The sequence below is a fragment of the Mustela erminea genome, chromosome 3, assembly GCF_009829155.1.
Source record: "Mustela erminea isolate mMusErm1 chromosome 3, mMusErm1.Pri, whole genome shotgun sequence".
Classification (NCBI taxonomy): domain Eukaryota; kingdom Metazoa; phylum Chordata; class Mammalia; order Carnivora; family Mustelidae; genus Mustela; species Mustela erminea.
Genome location: NC_045616.1, coordinates 130,157,586 through 130,179,352, shown reverse-complemented (window position 1 = coordinate 130,179,352; position 21,767 = coordinate 130,157,586). Strand labels below are relative to the sequence as shown.

Genomic DNA, 21,767 nt, shown 5'->3' with positions numbered 1-21,767 from the left:
AGGCACCCTTAGCATTTTTATGATAGCTTTGCAATACGTTCTTTTTAGATGTGACTACTCATGTTAATGACCATTCACTGAACAACTAATTACATAGTGTTTTGTGCCAGGCACTGTTCTAGGTCCTGAGAATATTATCTGTGAATATGCAGAGAGAGTAAAACCGAAGAAAGTATGTGTGCATCCACTCACATCTGTGTTCAGCCTATTGTATATAATTGCCAGTAAATTCTCCACTCAGAGTGTCTCTTGTGCACTTAGAAAACAACCCTGTCCCTCTCAGATTCTGACTCTTGGCCAGACTACCTTTGGCTTTCTGTTTATATGGTGTATTGGTGTAGCGGAAAGAAAGCCTGTGATGGTTGGTATAGCCTCCGCCTTACAGTTCATTCTAGGGCGTGTTTCTCAGTCTGTCTGCTCGCAGTTCTGGTGCTCTGAGGGAGAAACTTGACTCCCGATGAAACTGGTGCCTCTGACCACCAGGGTGTTTCTCAGCTTCTTGTTCTAGTATTAGTCGTGATAAACTCTGAGCTGAGGTTCTTCAGTGACGTTCACGTAAACATGGCGGAGTATAAATAAATAAATAAATGCCCGTTTCTCATTTCATGTTCCCCTTCCTTGATATTTTGCTGACAGTGTCAGCTTACGGTGCTCACCGGCCATTTCTTCCCAACAGTATCATGAAGGTTATTCAGACAGGAAGATGACATTATGTATAATTTTTTTTTTTTTTACCAAGTCTCTGCCCTATGCCAAAATATAATATTTTAGAACACGAGTGGCAAATAGAATTTGTTTTTCCTGTGATACCATTCTTCATAGTCTTGTTGGTTGTTTTGAAATAAAAAGCATGTCAGTCATCATACAGTTTCTGTTCTGGGCTTGGTTGCTGGATTTGGCTCAGAGATGGATAAGCCAGATTTGGGCACAGTCTGTAAAAGCATCTTTGGAAGGGAACAGGTGGTGTTGTGGTGTGGTTCTGTAGAGGGCTGCACTGATGTTTGCACTGTTTTCTGGCCTGGCCCTTTTTAGATGACTTCTCATTCTTCTGGTGACCTCAGTGTCCCAGGCCACATGCACAAATAGAAAATGGGACTGTAGCCCTTTGGCAAATATTTTCTCATTCACAGTCATTGAAAAGGTTATATTCTGTATTAGAAAAACTGTGCCCCTGAGACATTTCTGTAAGCTCTTTAACATTTGTAATCTTTTTTTTTTCCCTAAAGAAGGGGAGGCCGTAGATAAACATCAAATTTCAGATCAGCCCTGATTTGCCTTCCAAAAAAGAACGAAAGGTACATAATGTTTTCTAATTATGGCTATTGGAAAGTTCTAGAAAATTAAATGAACATTTTTTTCCCCCACTCAGAACCATATAAGTGAGTTCATCTAAACCACTATTTCTAAGGTCTTTCACAATTTTAGAGAGGTGGGTGTCTGTTCTTTTACTTAAGAAGCTTCTCCAGGAAGTTGATTCCACAGCCTTTCTCATTGGTCAGTTTTTGTGGACAGCAGTGGTCTTGTCAGGAGGGTTTTCTCCTTCATCACAATGTTTCTTTTCAGGTGAATAAGCTAACCTTACCTAGCTGGTCCCAGCCTTTTCACCAGTAAGGATGATTTGTGTAACATTTGGTCTGCTTCAGGCTTTACAAGTTTTTATTCTAAACTGCATTTACTACAGTTCTTTATTAAAAAAACAAAAAAAAAACTTCCTTGTGCTTTTAATCAGTGACGTGTAGCTGTCAATCAAAAGTTGTGATCAGGGAACGCCTGGGTGGCTCGGTGGATTGGGCCGCTGCCTTCGGCTCGGGTCATGATCTCAGGGTCCTGGGATCGAGCCCCGTATTGGGCTCTCTGCTCAGCGGGGAGCCTGCTTCCCCCTTTCTCTCTGCCTGACTCTCTGCCTGCTTGTGATCTCTCTCTCTCTGTCAAATAAATAAATAAAATCTTTAAAAAAAAAAAAAAAGTTGTGATCAGAATGTGACAAACCAAAGGAACCTACCTTTTCAGGTCCCACCATATTTTCCACAGGTGAAATGCACAATTAGATTACAAAAATAATTGAATATAGTAACAGATCTTTTTTTTTTTTTTTTTAAGATTTTTAAAAAATTTATTTGGCAGAGAGAGAGAGTGCAAGCATGGGAAGCAGCAGAGGCAGAGGGAGAATCAGGTTCCCAGCTAAGCAGGGAGCCCGATGCAGGGGCTCGATCCCAGGACCCTGAGATCATGACCTGAGCCAAAGGCAGATCCTTAACCAACTGAGCCACCCAGGTGCCCAGATCTTTTTATTACCTTCATGGGCCCTGCTCAGAATGGAGCATTGCCACGTGCAAACATAAAGAATACAAGAGTCCTTAAGGTGTGTGTGGCCCAGACCAGGGACTCTTCCTTGCCTCTGCAGTTGAGCTCCCGACCTGTTTTGTGATGAATACAGCACACATACTTGGTGTAATTCTAAATAAAGGAGTCCTGTCTTGGGAAGTAGTCGATGGGAGAATCTTTAAGGTCTATTTTAACTCTTACTTTTTTACTTTTTAGGTTTTTATTTTACTTACAGTTAACATACAGTGTCATATTAGTTTCATGTATACAATTTAGGGATTCAGCACTTCCATACAAGACCCAGTCCTCATCACAAGGGCCCTCCTTCATCACCATCACTTGTTTCCCCCACGCCCCCCTCACCTCCCCTCTGGTAATTACCAGTTCTCTACAGAGAAGAGTCTGTTTCCATTAGTATCCAAAACATATGAAGAACTCATAAAATTCAACACACAAAAAACAAATAATCCAGTTAAGAAATGGGCAGAAGATATGAATAGACATTTTTCAGAGAAGACATACAGATGGCCAACAGACACATGGAAGGGTGCTCAACATCACTGATGATCGGGGAAACACAAACCCAAACTACAACGAGAGATCACTTCACACCTTTCAGGATGGCTAAAGTGAACAACTCAAGAAACAACAGGTGTTGGTGAGAATGTGGAGAAAGGGGAACCTCTTACACTGTTGGTGGGCATGCAAACTGGTGCAGCCACTCTGGAAAACAGTGTGGAAGTTCCTCAAGAAGTTAAAAATAGAGCCACGCTATGACCCAGTAATTGCATCACTAGGCACTTTCCCAGAGAGCACAAAGATACTAATTCAAAGGGATACATGTACCCGGATGTTCATAGTGGCATTATCTACAACAGCCAAATTATGGAAGAGCCTACATGTCCACTGACTGATGGATAGATAAGGAAAATGTGGTATATATACACAATGGAATATTGCTCAGCCATCAGAAAGAATGAGATCTTGCCATTTACAACAACATGGATGGATCTAGAGGGTATCATGCAAAATAACTCAGAGAAAGACAAATGGCATATGAAACCTATCTTTTAAAGGTTCTTTAGTAAGAGATTAATAATTAGTTTTCTTCGTCTTTTTTTATATACCTTACAACTCCATGGTGACAGTTCTTTTCTGTCCAGTCTCTGCCGATTTTATTCCACAGCCTTCTCGCTTCCCTTGCCTGGGTTCAGTTCCAGACCAGTGCAGAAGTCTCTCAGTGCCTTGATCTCGGATTTCCCAGCCTCCAGAACTGGGAGGCGGACATGTTTGTTGTTTTAGTTACCCAGCTTATCGAATTCTGTTCTAGCGGCCCAGTCAGACCAAGACATTCCTGTTCGAGGAATTGGATGGCATTCTCCCTGAGAAATACGTCATCATTAGCACCCTTGAAAACATTCTTTTACTGGAGAGCTTTGGATAGTAAGTGACAAAAATCTGAGGAATCCTGAGGTAGGGGAATGAAGAGAGAAACGGTGAAGTAACTTCATTTTGGGGAGTGAGGAAGTGGAATGTTCCCACACTCCCAAAAACCTGTTCTGAGTGTGGAAGCATGACTTCGCCTTGCCTGTAATCACAAGAGGAAGCGGCAGCTCCCTGGGGCCTGGTTCCCGAGCTGCCTAGCGGCTCCTCAGCCCTCTTGTTTTGACTCTTAAGGTTTTATTGGTTTATAAATATTTATGCTTAAAAGCAGGAAGAATAAACAGGCTTCCAACAAGCGAAACTTCAGAAAATTTTCCCTTTGTTACATCTTTTTCCTCATTAATTTGTCAGCTTCCTAGAAGCTTAGAGTAACATATTTAGGAGAATTGTGGGATGATAATACTGGGAGGCAGAATTCCCAAATGTTGTCAACATACATTTGAAAATATAAAACACAATAAGAGAAACGAAACGAACTCTTTGAACATCTTGAGTATGAAAACACATTCTGTGCAGTGACTGGCAAAAACGTATGACCAAATAGTTGAAGGTTATAAAAGGATTTTTTTTTTTTGATCTGAAGATCCTTTGCAGTATTTATAATAGTAGGAGGCAGCAAAATGGAGAAAACACTAAATACTGTAAATGAGGCCCCGTTGTCTCTGTAGTTTCTTTGTCTTATTGTTGAGTTGGGTCACTTGGCTCTTCTTCATGTTTTATTGCTGAACTAAATCTGGATATTTCCATAATGCAAGAAGGAAAATGTAGTTTATTTGAGCAGTTGTGGTAGGATCCGTGTGGTGAATGTTTTATGCTCTCTTTACTAGTCCCACATGTCCTAGGATAACTGCTGTAGCACACCCTGGTCAGGACATATTGTCTCCATGGCTCACGATCGTTGTGTCCCCTTTAGAACATGTGGTGTCTGAAATCTAATGGGAAGTTGCGAAAAAGTGTAAAAATGGGGTTTATAGCATCATGTGTTACAAAAGAAGCTTAGAAAACGTGTTTCCTCACTTGCGTTTTTACCATGTTTTATCCTGTTAACACGAAATTTCAAATCACTCTTGTATACACTCTTATTTGCTGTTGCTCCTTCTTGAGTAATTTAAAAGGCTCTGAAGATCATGTGTTTTATCTGAGTAGATTATTCCCCTTTTTTGAGCCATGCCTGGGTCTATCGGGAACTTTTAATTAGGGACTGAGGCCTTAGTGTTTATTATATTTTATTACATTTTTATAGTATTTTATTATATAATGTTTCACACAAAACTATCATTTTCATATTTGAGAGAGGAAAAGAGCAAAAAAAGGAATTACATGGCATCTTTTTTCTTGGAATTTTTCTGACTTAATGATGACACTTGTTGTATTTGTCATTTGAGGAAACCGTATTCTTTTGCCTAATTGTATCTGTGGAATGGTTAAATGTGGCCTTTTGAAATCTGATTTTATCAAAGAAGTGCGTCTCTGCATATTGTCATGAACACGTTTCCAGTGAGTCCAATATTCACAGTTACTAGCCTTAGTCTTTATTGACTGTATCATTCTTTTAGTCTTTTGATGTAGTTGTGAATACAAAGAACTGCTTTTATTGGACTATATTGCTATTTACTGGAATTTTAAGGTAAAAATTAGAAAACCAACTCAAATGTTGACATGAAACCAATATTTTTTAATGTAAAAATGTGTATTTTTCTATAAATGGTCATTAAAAGATACATTTATTTGAACATTTATATTATACAGATATATTTGAATAGAATATTATTATTGAAGGTTAATTTATTAAAGGCTTATTATGCTTGGTATTGGTCTAAAGTATTTTGTATGAAAACTGCTTTATATGAACTATCTCACTTAAATCTCACAATAGTCCTCTGAAGAGGTTTGTTCTCAATCCCACTGGGTGCAGAGGAAAGGGAGGCATACAGAAGTGAGCTGTCCAAATGTTGGGAATCTGGGCAGTGGTTCTCCAGAACTTTCACTGAAATTCTTTACTACTTCCCTAAATTCTTTCTCTAAAAAGAGATGTAGAACATCTATGAGTCAATGGACCTTACTGGGCACATGGTGTTACTTAAAACCTTTTTTCTCCTTCCTTCCCATTGAGTCCCTAGAAGGAATGCTAGGTGCTGTGGGAGCTGATAAGTAAGCCACATTACTATGTTACTATGATGTTACTGTGTTGCAGTGCAACCTAAGGAGGAGATACATTAACAGAGTTCTGAGACCTGGAAGATCTTTCTGTGATCTCATTTTTGTGTTTATTTTCCTTCTGCAGAATCTTCTTGTGGACAGGGACAGCTGATTCTGCTTTGTTTAGTATGTGCACAATAGAGATAATTTTCATGGCTCAAAGGGAAGAACTAAAAGGCTAGTAGGCTTTGCATTTTCAAATTCTGGATATTCTTCATACGATGATGGAACATTGATGAGCTTTGGCCATCAGTTCCTGGAAATAACTGGCCATGGCCAAACCAATGTCTGGTATAATTAACTGTAATACATACTTTGGAGATAAGCCAGTTACATGGGCCAGAATTGTTATTAACTCACATTGACTTATCAGTGTGCACATATATATTTCTACAAATTCAGTGTGTTCTGTTATTTCTCTCAAAACACTGGCATTTTCTTGTAAGAGCCTTGCGTGTGTTTTTCTCCAACATTAGAGTCTTAAGGTTTAGTATAATAAATTTTTATGCCAACAGATAGAAAATGATCTGTCCTTTGGGATATTCAGCATGAGATATTGGTTAGCTTTGCCATTATTTCCTCTTCACAACTAGCTCAACAAATATAATGTCTTTATGCAGTCTGTAGCTAATCAAATGTTACAATAACAGCAAATACATTTAGAGCTCTTTGATTTCTAATTTGGCCCAGGACATGTCAGTTTAAGCATAAAGATGATGGCCAAATGGATTAATTGAAAGATAAGCAAGGACAGTATTCAAAACAAACAAATTAATTAAGATGAAAAACTTACTGGAATAAAGGAGGTATACAGAATTGTTATCCAAAAGTAATTCATATAGTATATATTGGATTATTCAGCTAAAATAGAAACCCTAGTTCATGGAATTTTAGGACTAGAAAGGACGTTTGCGGTAGGCTGAATAATGGCCTTGAAGTGTCCACCTACAATTCCCAGACCTGTTGACATGTTAGTTCACATGGCAAAGGGGGCTTTGTAGATTTGAGGGGAGGATTTGGAGGTGGGGAGACTATCTTGGACTATTTGGGCAGGACCATGTCATCACTAGGGTTCTCAGAGAGGAAGGAGTCAGAGAGAGTCCTAGAAGAAGCCATAAGAGAGAGTCAGAAGAAGAGATATGGCAGTGGAGGCAGAAGTTGGAGGGATGCGTTCACAGGTCAAGGAATGGGGGCCGCCTCTGGAAGCAAGAGAAGGCAAGGAATGGATTTTCCCGTAGAGCCTCTGGAAGACATGCAGCTGTGCCAACGCCTTGATTTCAGTGCAGGGAAACTGATTTTCTGCTTCCTTCCGGAACTGTAATATAATTGATAGTGTCATTTTAAGTTACTAAATATGTGTCATTCGTTACAGCAGCCATAGGACACTAATACAGACCTTAGATATCACATAGTACGTGACTTAAAGTCTTCCTCAAGTCTTGTAAATTGGGTTTTGTGAAGATGTTTGGACCTGGGGGAGGGAGAAAACACTGATTGGTAAGATTGGGAGATAGGAGAAATTTTCGGTGTTCAAGAATTGTTATTTGCATTTCAAAAGCGCACAAATGAGTAATTCGTGGCAATTATAGCACCATTGACTTGAAGTAGAGTGGTTCTTTATTTCTGGAAATCCTGAATTTCATCATTGTCTCTTATTAGTGGTTAAGACAGTTGCTTTAAAAAAATTTTTTTTAATTAAGATTATTTATTTATTTATTGATAGACAGAGATCACAAGTAGGCAGAAAGGCAGGCAGAGAGAGAGGAGGAAGCAGGCTCCTTGCTGAGCAGAGACCCTGATGTGGGGCTCCATCCCAGGACCCTAGGATCATGACCTGAGCGGAAGGCAGAGGCTTTAACCCATTGAGCCACCCAGGTGCCCCAAGACAGTTGCTTTTTTTTTTTTTTTTTTAAATTTTTCATAAACATATATTTTTATCCCCAGGGGTACAGGTCTGTGAATCGCCAGGTTTACACACTTCACAGCACTCACCAAAGCACATACCCTAACCCCAGTTGCTTTTAATCCTCCCCAGTCCTCTCAAAGGGAGGATTGTTGCTGCAGCTGTCTTGTTGATTACGTGTCCGTAACCCAGCCACCCGATCTCTCTCCCCTCTCTCTCCTCTCCTCTCCCCCCTTCCCCTCCAGCAAGCCTCAGTTTGTTTCCTGAGATTAAGAATCCTATGGTTTGTCTCCCTCCCCGGTACCCTCTTGTTTCATTTTTTCCCCTCCCTTCCCCCCCACACCCCCCTGCTGCCTCTCAAATTCCTCATACCAGAGAGATGATATGATAATTGTCTTTCTCTGATTGACTTATTTCACTTAACAGCCTCTAGTTCCATCCACATCATCACAAATGGCAAGATTTCATTTCTTTTGATGTCTGCATAGTATTCCATTATACATATATACCACATCTTCTTTATCCATTCATCTGTTGATGGACATCTAGGTTCTTTCCATAGTTTGTCTATTGCGGACATTACTGCTGTAAACATTTGGATGCATGTGCCCCTTTGGATCACTGCCTTTTGTATCTTTAGGGTAAATACCCAGTAGTGTGATTGCTGGGTTGTAGGGAAGCTCTATTTTCAACTTTTTGAGGCAACTCCATACTGTTTTCCGCAGTGACTGCACCAGCTTGCATTCCCACCAACAGTGCAGGAGGGTTCCCTTTTCTCTGCATCCTCACCAGCATCTGTTGTTTCCTGACTTGTTAATTTTAGCCATTCTGACTGGTGTGAGGTGGTATCTCACCGTGGTTTTGATTTGTATTTCCCTGATGCCGAGTGATGTTGAGCACACAGAAAAATTTTTTAAATTCTAGTTCTTTCCTGTGCATTTGAAGACCATTTTCTTTTCTTCTGCTTTATGCAAATGAGGATGATTTGGTCAACTTCTGTTTTATTTGGTGTGCTTGAAAATCACGTTTTGCGTTTTTTTTTTTTTTTTGAGCCAGTTGATCTTTTTTCACTTAGAGGTTCTTTTCTAGGTCATTAGATTGTTTTGTGTTTCTCTTGAACTTTAGCCAAGTACCCTCTGATCCTTTTCAACCATAGCTCCTAGAACTAAATCTGTGGTTTACTTTTTTCATTGGGTCTAGTCAGTGATGAAAGTGAGCATACCTTTTCACGAATGTAGAGAACCACCCTGCTGTTCACCAAATCAAACACCTTTGAAACTTCCATTCATCATATCTTGTCTTTTTCTAAATTCATGGAGTCAACAGGCTTAGGAATATATTTTAGTTATTTCAGTATAATGCACTTTCTCTCTAGGTCTGTTTTTTTATATTCATGCTTTAAGTACTGTATTATTATTATTTCTTTCTTTCTTTCTTTTTTTTTTAAAGTAGGCTCCATACCCAACATGGGGCTCGAACTCACTTCCCTGAGATCAAGAGTTGGATGCTCTTCTTACTGAGCCAGCCTGATGCCCCTAAAATACTGTATTAATTATTAAAGTATTAAAATGCTATTTATGTTCATATTTGAAGTTTAGTAATAATAAGCCCCATTTATTGAGATAAGCTGGGGTACCTGAATAATTTTTAAAAAAATGTTTTATGCTATTGCCACTGTAAAAAATACTAAAATTTTAAAGTAGGTACCCCAACCAAGGAGTCGATCTGACATTGCAGAAATGCTTGCTCTGAGACACAAAAGAGCCACAGTACTGAATCCAGTCTGCATTACCACACGAAGAGTGGGAACATAAATTGTCAGTAGTTCATCTTATTTCTTTTGTTTTCAGGAGTGATTAAAAACTCTGGTTTGGTATCGATTATGACATTAGGAGAGCAATTTGCTGTTTAAAAAGAAAGCAATCTTGTCTTTAGAGAATATTTTAAAATTGTATTCAAGTGTCAGACTATTACAGTCCCCAAAATGAAAGGAGAATTTGTGGTTGAAGAACTTAAAACCTTATGAGGTGGTGAGTTTGGGTGATCATGGTCTGGTGTGAAATAATTAATGACTGCCCTGAATTTTATTTTCACTAGAAGAAAAGTACAGCTAGCCCACTGAGGGGAAGGATGATGAAGTAGTTGAAAGAGGTGAAATAGTTCATTCTGTCCAGGTAATTTCTAACTCCCACCCTGGGTAACTTTTCAGAATCGACTTGCCCAGCATTCCGCAGGTGCTGGTGAATATTTTACATTGTGCTGGATACTTTGTATACTGCAACGTATTTTTCTCCTGTGTCAATTTTTCATGCAGAGATTTAATGTATTTTGTTCTATAGCTCTTAGCATTGTTGAAACTTTCTGGGCTCTCAGTTATTCTCAAAGAACATTGTGAATTGGATTGTTGGAACTCCTTCAGGCAGAGAGAAATAGGTGTTTCTCAAGCCTGTTCATGCAGCGTTTTCTCTAGCCCTTGGCAGAAAGTGAGCTTGTAGTAACCGCAGGTTACTGCTTGGTGGGAAAACGGTGACACAGAGAGGCCTTAAGTAACCTGCCTGACATCAATGTAACTAGTAAACCGGGGCTGTTAACCAAGCAAAATAACCTCTCAAATTGCCTGACCATACTACTATATGGTATAGTAGCTACAAGTTCAGACTCTGGAGGCAGAAAGTCCTAGGTCTGAATCCCAGCTTAACTACGTACTAAAAAGGTTGTACAAACTGCATAGCACCTCACAAAGGGCCAGCATTAGCCATCCTATCAAAAGAGATCTACGTTCTTGCTTCTTTTTGGTGGAGAGAAGAATGCAGCTCCACAGGCTTGTTTAACCGAGGACGGGGCTTGAATCACTTGCTGGACATTCTAATTCTTGGTGGAGATTTTTAAAAGACAATTAGGGATAGAATGAAATAACACATGAGAAACCCTTTGTAAATTGTGTTACAAGAGAAGAACATGAAGTGGTAACTTATTTTAAATGAAGTTACTTTTTTTTCCACCATAAAAAGTATATGTTTTCCTCCTTTTGGCATCTGTGAAACTGGGAAGATCCCAGCTAGGTCATTGATCTTACTGTCGTCCTAGCCCTGAAGCCCCTCAGTGACATGGTTTGACTCCCTCCCCGCAAACGTATACATTCTCACAGAAAGTTAGGAAACTATATTTTAAAAAGAGGAGTAGTACAATGACTATCTCTTGTATAACTGCTTAGAGGTAACTGCTTTGTTCCCTTTTAGCTCGGGGTTTCTGTTTCTGTTTGTTTTGTTTTGTTTTTAACATAAGTTGTTAATCTAGGAACATTTAGTGATCCCAGAAGGAAGATGATTTAAAAGTGAACTTGTCAAAAGAACACCTATCACTTGATGTCCTTTTTCCCTCTCCCAATTACAAGACCCTCATGTAGGCTCTTCATTAACACTTTTAAAGATGTAGAAAATTATTTATCAGCTATTGGGGCAATCTAAAAGGCCATTTTAAAACTCTTTTCAATTCTACTTTTGGGGAGGAGTCAATTCCTTGGTGGCTTTAATCTGTTCCTCGCAGGACTTGTGTTCAAAGTGGGGAGGCCTGACTTGGCTGCAGTTCCCATGAAAAATAAAAGGGCATCTTAAATGCCCATAACTTCTGTATGAGCCAGCAGTGTGTTATGGCGACTGTAAACGCCGAGGCCGACTTGGGCACTGTCACCGGAAGAGCTCAGAATGTGATTTTCTTGCTGCGCTTCGTGCATCTAGATCACGATATCCAGCATATTGTATTCACTTTGGGGGCCTAAGGTTTGAGCTGGATATTGACAGTGTAGAGACAGATGACTAGGACAGCAGTGGGCTCTGTCAGCATGAATAGAACTGAGGGTGTTTTGCTTAGTAGGCATTCTAGGAGAGCTCAAAGGAGTCCTCATGAAAGAGGGAGTAGAGGCTATAGATGGCCAAACTACAGACCTTGGAAAGCAACACGTTGGGGGTTCTCTTCGGCTGAAAATGAGTGTGTGTGTGTGTGTGTGTGTGTGTGTGTGTGTATTAGAGAGAGAGAGAGAGAGAGAGAGAGAGAGAGATGTAATTATTGGGATTGTCCAGTAATGGAATTGACCTCTGGAGGGGAGTGAGTTTCTGGTTACTCAAAGTATTTAAGCTGAGGTTGGATGGATCCCTGCCAAGAACTACAATCAAATGCATTTCTTTGCTGCATTTATTCACTCTCACTCCCTCGCCCACTCACTCCCTCCTGATTGAAGCCTTCCTGTGTGAGGCATGGTGCCCAGTGCTGAGGATGCAGAGATCAATATTGTGGGCAAGAGGCTGCTTTCAATGACCCCAAAGATCCCATTATGGTCGTGGTTGGAAGAAATTTCTTGATGCTTCGACTTCTTTTGCCTTAATAAAAGTGTGGGGCTCTGATTTGTGTCTCACTCTTTCTTTGAAACGCTCCAGTGTGTGGCTATCACATTTCTCCTGGGATGCGGAGTCATGCTTCCTACCACGCTCGGAAAGATGGGAGGCCTTTAACTCCTGTAATGACAATCTTTTATTTCTCGAGATTTGAACATAGAGGTTAAAGTTGAATGTGGAGTCAGTTTTTGATGGAATCGTGGTGATTTTTCATGGCAAGTGTTTAATTCCAGGCTGACTTATATAAGTTTTTAGAGATGCAAGATTTATCAGAAAGAATCATAAAAGAACATCATGCTTCTTAAATGTAAGGTGATATTGTTTATTCATGTTGTTGGGAATTTGTTGTACTTGAAACATACGAAGAGTCAGGTTCTAAGGTTACATTTATTTCTCGAGAGGAGCTCTCATTTGTGTATACTGAGAGATTAAACCTCCAACTTCAATATTTGTAGATTGATCATATATCTGGACCGGTTCTAGCCCCTCTTGTAGAGATCAGATAGTACCAGGAAGAGTGAAGGTGCCAAGAACAAAGTGTGCAGATCTGGGGGTGACGTGGGGGTCTCTGTACATTTTGGCCCATCATGTAAAGCCAACTGTTCATTTGTTTCATGTCTAGGTTTGGAATTCACCCAGTCGCAGGCCGGATGCCTGGTCAGCTGAATGTGCTGCTGGCTGAGGCCGGGGTGCCGTACGATATTGTGCTGGAAATGGACGAGATCAACCATGATTTCCCAGGTAAGTAGTGGGGGTGATGGAGAAGCTTGTTCTTAGTCCGAATAAAGTCATACCAGTCTTAGGACCTAAATTGTGGGGTTACTGAAGACCTACTAGTCAGATGAAGAGTAACCTGCTCCTAGGAGGTGTACAGTTGAAATGAAATAAATAAATGAAATAAATGAAAGTACGGAATGAGGTCCAAGAGGCTCGTGAGTGGTAAGGGTACTTTTGGGCCTAGGAGGAGATGGGAAGGTGGTGAAAATCTCGGGGTGGGGCGGAGGTAGTGGAAGTCATTGCAGAAGGACTCTAAAGAGACCTGGCTTTCGGATCCAGGTTCTGACTCTCGCTTTTGGAAATGGATACTCAGCCTCAGGTCTAAAATCCTCACGTATAAAATTGCTTCTGTTGATAATTTCATGTCCAGTTCTTTTCAGCATCTGAGATTTTACTGGTTTCCAATTGTAACAACTCACGATCAAGAAAGTAGTTTTTGGTTTTCTTTTCAAGTGCCAGGACTTTGCTAGATAAGGTGCCGTACTTCATGGCTGTTGTTGGGTAGATGTTGAATGTTAATGACATTTGGCTCAAGATCATGTTTGTTAAAGTTAAACCAGTTCCCTCTGGCAAGTATCCACTGTAAACTTAAAAAATAGTGTTTATTAGAGAAAAATAATGAAGTTGTGTGTATATCTACATTCACATGGCATTTTTGGCAAAGTTCTAAGGTAATTTATATTATAGAGGGAATTTGGGACATTTTATGCCCCCTTTCAGGTTTCACTGTTGCTAAATTATGTGTGAAACCTGCCAGTTCCAGAAATTATGGACGCAGCTTTAATACAGTACAGACCTTTAGACCATTTTCTTTGAGACATCAAATAGCATCTTATGTGGTCATTTTAAAAGATGAAAATGGGATGCAAATCTTATAAAATAATGTAACTGGCAAGATCATTGTGAGATAATAAAAACCGTCAAGTCAGATTGGGTAGATCCACTGTGGGGGAGGGGAAGCACAGCAATGCAAGGTTTGGTCAGGATGCTCAGGCAGAGCTGCAGGATCTACTGTTCTAGCTGTGTGACATTGGCTAGGTTACTGAGCCTCTCTGAGGAAGCTCTTTGTACAGTGCCTGGCACAAGTGTGAGTCCTATAAATATTAGCTTCTGTTATTGTTGTTTTAAAGTCCAGATCACTCTGATTTGCTTGAGAAAAAAGAAAATGACCCATTTGCATTTTTTATTTCTCTTTTTTTTCTTTATTATGTAGACACCGATTTGGTCCTTGTGATTGGAGCCAATGACACAGTGAATTCAGCCGCTCAAGAAGACCCCAACTCTATTATTGCAGGCATGCCGGTCCTCGAGGTCTGGAAGTCAAAGCAGGTAAGGCTTCAGACTTGTGTTTCATTGTAATCATCAGATGTCTCCTAGAACACGCACACAGAGCTGTCCTGGTTCACGTTGGTGAAGAGTGCCGATGCCTTTTGGGAGCCCCAGGAGCTGGAGTGGGTGTAGGGCCCCGCTGTCTCTATCCAGCTTCTGTCTGTTCGGTGGTCACCAGAGAACCCAAGTAAATGTGCTGGTCAGCATTCGAACTAGATGATGTTATGTGGGTGGATTAACAAAATCTGTAACCACAGCTGAAAAAAGAGCTGTGAGCTTTTGGAATGAGTTTGGCTGACTTCCACAGAGCGTCCAGGGAAGCAGATGGCTTCCCTCTGGGACAGTGAGTCAGTATCATTGCCTTCATATACGAAGACGAGCACATTTTTTCATTTAGTTTTTTTGAAAGGGCATCTGTTGTTGTTATGGAGTGTCCAGAAGAAAGGTGATTTAGAAATCCAAACTGTGACATGGCATAAGGAGGCAAGGCCTGCGCACGCACCTTACCTCCATGGAAGCTAACTGCTGGGCTATGGAGAACTCACAGGCTTGTCCATTTCTGCCGCCCTGGCGGAGGGCTGGTCTCCTTACCACTCTCAGGTCAGATCTGCATTTTAACCGTTGTAATGATGTGATGTACATTTCCCTTTCATTTTGTTTCTTTTTATCATAAATACGTGAGCTTGAAATTTGTGGTGGGTGAGATACGCACTTGTTCACGTGTAGATGGAAAATTATTGCACTGGTCATCAGTATTTGAGAGTTTGCAGAATGTGTTACTGTACTAAGGCTGTGTGAAGTGGGAGTAAATTTATATTGCTTTCATTTTTGGATAGATTACATGTCCCAGACTACCACAGAAGGGCTTTCCATTTCTTTAAGAACTGACTTGATATTTAACTGAATAGCACCCTCCATAACTCATGTAATTGTAAGTGACTCTAACACATCAGTATTAGACAGACTGACTTCTTCCATTTTGTTTTGTAGGAGCATAATATTAGTCATTCGCTCTGTCTTGTGATGGGCTAGATTGCTCTTCGGGCTTTCGTCATGGAACCTTCTGCCTCACTTTAAAGTGATGGAATAAGAACCATCCTATTTTCCCACTCAGCTACATTTATCTTAGGATCTGTAGCAGAAGTTTATATGCCAAGTTTGTTCTCCGAAGCCCAGAATGATACTTATTTTTCTGACTAGAAGATGTTACACAGTCTGTATGGAGAAAAGCAATGAGAAGAAACTATGTTGTTAATACGACTTTTCTCTCATGGATAGGAGTACGGGCACATTTTAAAAATGAGAGTTAATACAATGTAAACATGTATTAAGAAAACATTCCCTGTGTGTCACAGAAGTCTGTGCACTCGGGACTTGGTTGTGGTACGCACTTCATTCAGAGCTAGGGCAGGGCGGTGCTGGCCCTGTCACATCCCCATCGTGTCTGTTACCATACACTCACTCTCTCCCTTTGTCTTGGCTCCTTAGGTCATCGTTATGAAGAGGTCCTTGGGTGTTGGCTATGCTGCAGTGGACAATCCCATCTTCTACAAACCTAACACGGCCATGCTTCTAGGCGATGCCAAGAAGACATGTGACGCACTGCAGGCGAAAGTGAGAGAATCCTACCAGAAGTAAATTTTAAAGACCAAGCTGTTGTCTGACAAAGCCACCTCTTCCGTTGTGGGAACAGACAAATCCCATATCACTATATACAGCTGATGCACATCTGTAGCAAAGCTCTTGGAAGAAAAAGAAGACAAGAAAACGAAACACGTGGGGAGATTTCTCAGGAGCAGTGATTCCTTGATTTAAAAAAAGAAAAAAAGATTCGCCATGTCTTCTGTGCATATTTTTTGTGTCATGAATTCCGGAAGTATTTTCTAAAAGAGTGAACAGCCTTATTTTAGTTGTAATCCATTTGGATTTTTTTTTATTCTTCCTTAATAGTCAGCAGTGTTTTAAGAAATTAAATCTTTAGGATCTTAGTACTTACATTATACATGTGGATCTGAAAAATCTGACCCTATAAACATTACCGCTACCTTCATTTATGTTATTTACAACAAATGCTACTTATTTGAAACTTCTGTCAACTCCTGAGCTATCCTCTTACCATTTAACCATAATCTGAATTAATGTTATCAAATTGGCTTCAACTTTTTGAACTGTATTTCCAATTCTAGGCTTCAGGGATGTATTTTCTGACTTCTATTTTAATATATTAAAGGACTAGATAATCTTTCAGAGATGCTGGAAACAAATAATTTGCTTTGTGTATTTCATCAGGACATCAATGAAACATGTAATTTGAAATTAGTATTTTTAAAAATCCATTTTCCAATCCAAGATCTTTTTTTAATTTCAATCAATTTATAATGTGTATTACTGTATTAAGTGCACTTGAATGGAATTCAAGTATTTGACTAATAAAATGAGTTCATCATGTTTGCATAGAGATGTAGCAATTGTCTCTGGTAACAAAGGGCTAAAGCGAATAGTTCTGCCTGTTAGTAACATCTGGGGAAGGCTTGCTACTATGAAAGAGATGAAGTTAATCAGTCTCTTAACTGTTGGCAAGAATTCTTTTTTTTTTCTTTTCCAAATCAGAGTGTGTTTTGAGGTCTTATGTAATTGATGACATCTGAGAAAAATGGTGGCACCTTTTCTGCACTACCTCTTTGTTTATCTGAGCACGAGTAAAGATCATGTCTTTTTGCAGCAAAAGTGTAGATTTTCTTTGTGACTTTGGTACTGTGCCAAAATGTCTAGGTGAATGTGTGAGGAGTACTTGGGATATCTGCCTCTCTACATAATTAATTTGGTATTATGTTTCTCAAAAACAATTATAAACACATAAAAGCTATTTCTAATCCAGAAAAAGAAATAGCTGGTGTGAAATTTTTTACTGTCATGCTCGTATTTACTCAGTTTACAACTCATGGTATCTGCTGGTTTGGTAAGCAGCTTCCATTTTGTTGTGCCTGAGATCAAGATCTGTGTGTGATTTTGTGTGTGTGTCTGTATGTGTGTGTGTGTGTGTGTACATATGTTTTAAAGCAGGAAAGACTCCTTTTTAATTTTTAAGTGGTAAATGCAATTTGCTAATGGATCTCAGGTCATTAGTAACCTCAAGTCTGGATTATATCATGAAAGTTCTACTAGAAAAAAGTAAATATTATCTTTATTTATGTCCTTTTCCCTATATCAAAGTAGTAGGTACATCTGGAAAGCAGCAACTTGGATTGTTTTGTTGTTGTTGTTGTTGTTGAGATAATTCCTGCCTTCAACTTAAACTAAAAATAATTATACTTGAAGTTATTTATTTTTATTTTTTGTAGTAAGTATTTTTCCATGTTTTTAAAAGTTAGGACCTCATTCTTTGCTACTCATTAGTCCTTTGTCATCCAGTTGTGTTAACTGAATTGAACCCATATCCAGTTGGTTTTATTTTACTTTATTGGTTAGGATATTTAAATGAATTTGAATATATAATTTCTTAAAGTACAACTCCCTAAAATTTGGTGGATTACTTATGGTAAAGTCTAATATCAACAAAAATAATCTTCATCTGGGGCGCCTGGGTGGCTCAGTGGGTTAAAGCCTCTGCCTTCGGCTCAGGTCATGATCCCAGAGTCCTGGGATCGAGTCCCACATCGGGCTCTCTGCTCGGCAGGAAGCCTGCTTCCTCCTCCTCCTCCTCCTCTCTCTCTCTCTCTCTCTCTCTGTCTACTTGTTGATCTCTCTCTGTCAAATAAATAAATAAAATCTTTAAAAAAATCTTCATCTATCCTGTTTTTTTATTCCATTTTTTTCTGCTAAGTCCTGTAACTAGAAGATCCGACTTCTTTTTATTCTTGTATTGCTCACATTGTATAGTGCTATTCAACTAGAAAGAATTTTCAAAATCAATCCATTGTACCCCAGAGTCTGTTACCAGAAAAAAATATATATATATTTTTAATTCTACCTAGGCATTGAAAGGGTTAGTGTTGACATGTCTTTTAGGCCTTTTAACAATCCTTTATTTTCTCTTGTTTGTCCTAAATTGGTAGTTTGTGTTTAAAGTTATGCATCTAAGTAAATAATGTGTAAAAGTAAATGTATACATTTTAATGCATTAGATGTATGTTTCTGTCTGTGTAACTGTGGACAGTTTTCTGGCATATAAATCTTCTTATCATTCTCTCTCCACATTTTTTCTAGGGATTGGAATAGAAAGGACACAGAGAGAGGACTAATCTTTTTCTGCAGTGGGCGTTTCAGGCATTGATGGACTCAGTGAAAACAGTTCGGTATTTGGTAATGAATCTGGATAGTGGGCTCTCGCCTTTCTGATTCCATCCAAGTCATGGCCCTAACTTTTAGATTTTGCTGTTTTATCATCCAACACAAATATGGGATATATTATGTATCCGTCAGCTTTATGGTTTAGTTCAATTTATCCTATCCCAGAGCCTTATTATGTATAATTAATAACTCATAACCCATGTGTTCATCTGACTGAGAGGCAAATTTTCAAGTCCCTTAAGGCATAAGCCTTATGAGTTAAAGCATTTTCGTACTTGAAATTTGGACAGTTCTTTTGAATAGCTGGGGGAGAAGAGTTCAAATGTCTAATTTATAGCTCTTGCCAGTTTTTGAGAGTCCTTGCCAATAAGTATTATTGGGTCAGAATGGTAAGAGAAAACAAAAACAACAAAAAACAACCAAAACTCTACACTCCAGTGGCAGCAACTTGTATGTTCTGGCTCCTCTTTAGATTCTCAAAGAATCTAAATCTTCAAAGGAAGGAAGCATTAGTTTAATTAACAAGGAGGGGGAAAACTTTCTTTAAAAAAATGATTTTATTTATTTATTTATTTGACAGAGGGAGAGATCACAAGTAGGCAGGCAGGCAGAGAGAGAGGGGAAGCAGGCTCCCCGCTGAGCAGAGAGCTCTACATTGGGCTCGATCCCAGGACCCTGAGATCATGACCTGAGCTGAAGGCAGAGGCCCAACCCACTGAGCCACCCAGGCGCTCCTTTAAGTGAAACTTTTGAAGTGTTAGTTTAGTAAAGGAGCAGAAATGGTAACATTTGAATGTCAAAGCACTTAAGATTGCTGTTCTTAAACTTTTCAAAGTTCCATATTGGACTGAGGGATTGAACTGTTCACGACTGAGGTGGTTATATGGACATTTACTGCGGTGTATACTGTAATTCTGGATGGAAACCTTTTGGTTTCCAGTGATCTAGCTTTACAGTGATATAGTTTCCAGTGATATAGTTTACAGTGATATAGCTGATGAGACAATAATTAGAATGTTAATATTTGAAACTCTGGCATATAATTAAGATAGTGGTAGAAAAAGATAGTTGGATCTTGGTACATAATTTTTGGGAGGAGGAGTGGAAAACTACATTGGATAGGTAGAGATAGGCCAGTTTATGATTATGGAGAACTTTAAAAGCTTGAACTGAAGTAGTGGGGAAATACTACATCTCTGTCATGTTGATTGTGAAAGCAGATGACTACTTGATTCTATATATAATATTTGTACTTCATATCCTTGCCAAAGATTATAACTTTGAACTCTATTTCCCAATTCCTTCCAAAAGCCCATTTCTGAAGAATAATAACTAATGAAAAGATAGCGTAAAGGATATGGAGTCCAGTTTGCCCCAGATATTTCATATTTTGCTCAGAGACCAAGCCAGTCCTTCAGAGATCTAGGTGCTTGGGCTGTGTTGTGTGGGTCATTGTGGATAACAAAGATTTGGAGGTACTAGAATGGGGGCACGGGAGGGATCCAGCTCACCTCAGGGGACTCCGAGTTTGGGGGAAGTATATGTGGCAGCAGTAGAATGGTGAGGAGTAAAAGTGGTTGTCACAGATGTTGAGAAGAATTGAAGTGATGTAGATTTGGGGTATGCAGGTGACACATGGGAAGATGGTAGCTACACTTCCCACGGTGATGGAGAGACGTGAATTAGAAATGAGACCTTAGAGCAAGAGGTTGGAGGTGTTCCTATTTGTTACAAAGACAGAAGAGGAAGATCTAAGAGCTCACTCCTCCTCCACCCTGCTGCATTTGGGACATTGAAAAACACAGCAGCACAGCGATTTGATATATAGTGAATAGGAAAAACCCATGGAAAAGGAACATTTAGAAACTAAAAGAAGGCCGTATTCCCCCTCATCCACACACTCTTTTTTTGGCTTACTACGGGGAAAAAAAAAAAAAAAAGCAAAAAGAATTTTTTTCTTTTATGTTTAGAAATTTGGAAACATCTCCAGTAAGGTGTAGACCTAGATTTAGCCAGTGAACTTTCATCTAAATCAGCCCTTTCTGGATCCAATTTTCCAAAGGCCAGTGAACAGTTGTCAGCCAGCCTTGCTTTTTTTCCCCTTCTAAGGAAGTCCATTTTCCGGACAAGTCCGGTGCTTACACAGAGTAGTAGGGGCTGTGCCTGGTGAATTCCATCCAGACCTTTTGATTCTCGACCTCCACTACACACACACGCACACAGATGCTGGGTTCAAACTGAAAGGTCACCTCGAACCTCTAGAGAAATGGGAGAAAGTCCGAGTGGGTAAGTTCCTCGTATTATGTCAGAGGGAGTAACTTCTTCCCCAGAGGGAGGAAACAGCATGTCATGGCTTTATCTTAGAATGCTTTGTCACTGCTCTCTGAGTTTACTGGAACACTATGCTTCAGAAATCATTCCTTCTGGAAGAGGCCTTGTAAAGCTTTCAGGGCTTTACTGATTCATGGAAAATTTTGTTCTTGCAAATTACAGCCAGCTCTGTGGTTTTGTCCCATTGGGGTATCTGTGAGCATGGAAATGTAGATGTCCTTTAGGTCCACACCCTTGTATCTGATTAGGGATAACTGCTTCATTAGTGTTAGGTATAATTACAGTAACTTGGATGCATGGTCAGATAAGGATTAGAAATCATCATTGTAAATGAGACCAATAGAACATTCAAAGACTATGACAAAATCTTATGAAAGTCTTATTCTACACGTAAGAATTTTCGCGTATCTGTACTACTTTGGTCCTTGTTGTCATGGATCAGAATACTTTCTCACCCAGAACACTGTCTGTGTAAGCATCACGAATGGGTGATCTTTGATGATTGAATATAGGACAAGTGGTTGGATGATGGCATCACTATGAAAAGTGTTACTATGTTCTACATAATGAACCACATTGGATAACGTTTAATATCTGGAGGGTCTCACCTTTTGCTAAATTGAACATAAAGGCATTTTACTACGTATGTTCCCATGGACGTGGAGGGAGGGTAATGATTTTTGTGTGTGGTCCACATGGATTTCTGTTTAGGACTCATTATCTGGAAGATTATCTTAACTTTTTTTTTTTTTTTTAATTCCAGATAGAGAGACTCTGTT

The 21,767-nt window shown here is 39.5% G+C and overlaps 1 protein-coding gene across 1 annotated transcript in view; it reads left to right on the top strand.

Moving 5' to 3' along the window:
- NNT (nicotinamide nucleotide transhydrogenase) overlaps positions 1–17,094 on the top strand; it is a 92,038-nt gene extending 74,944 nt beyond the window's left edge. Inside the window, 3 exon segments of the mRNA XM_032337450.1 lie at positions 12,884–13,002; positions 14,252–14,367; positions 15,856–17,094. Coding sequence (XP_032193341.1) covers positions 12,884–13,002; positions 14,252–14,367; positions 15,856–16,005 — 385 coding nt within the window. The 3' untranslated portion in view covers positions 16,006–17,094.
- Positions 17,095–21,767: the final 4,673 nt, after the last annotated feature.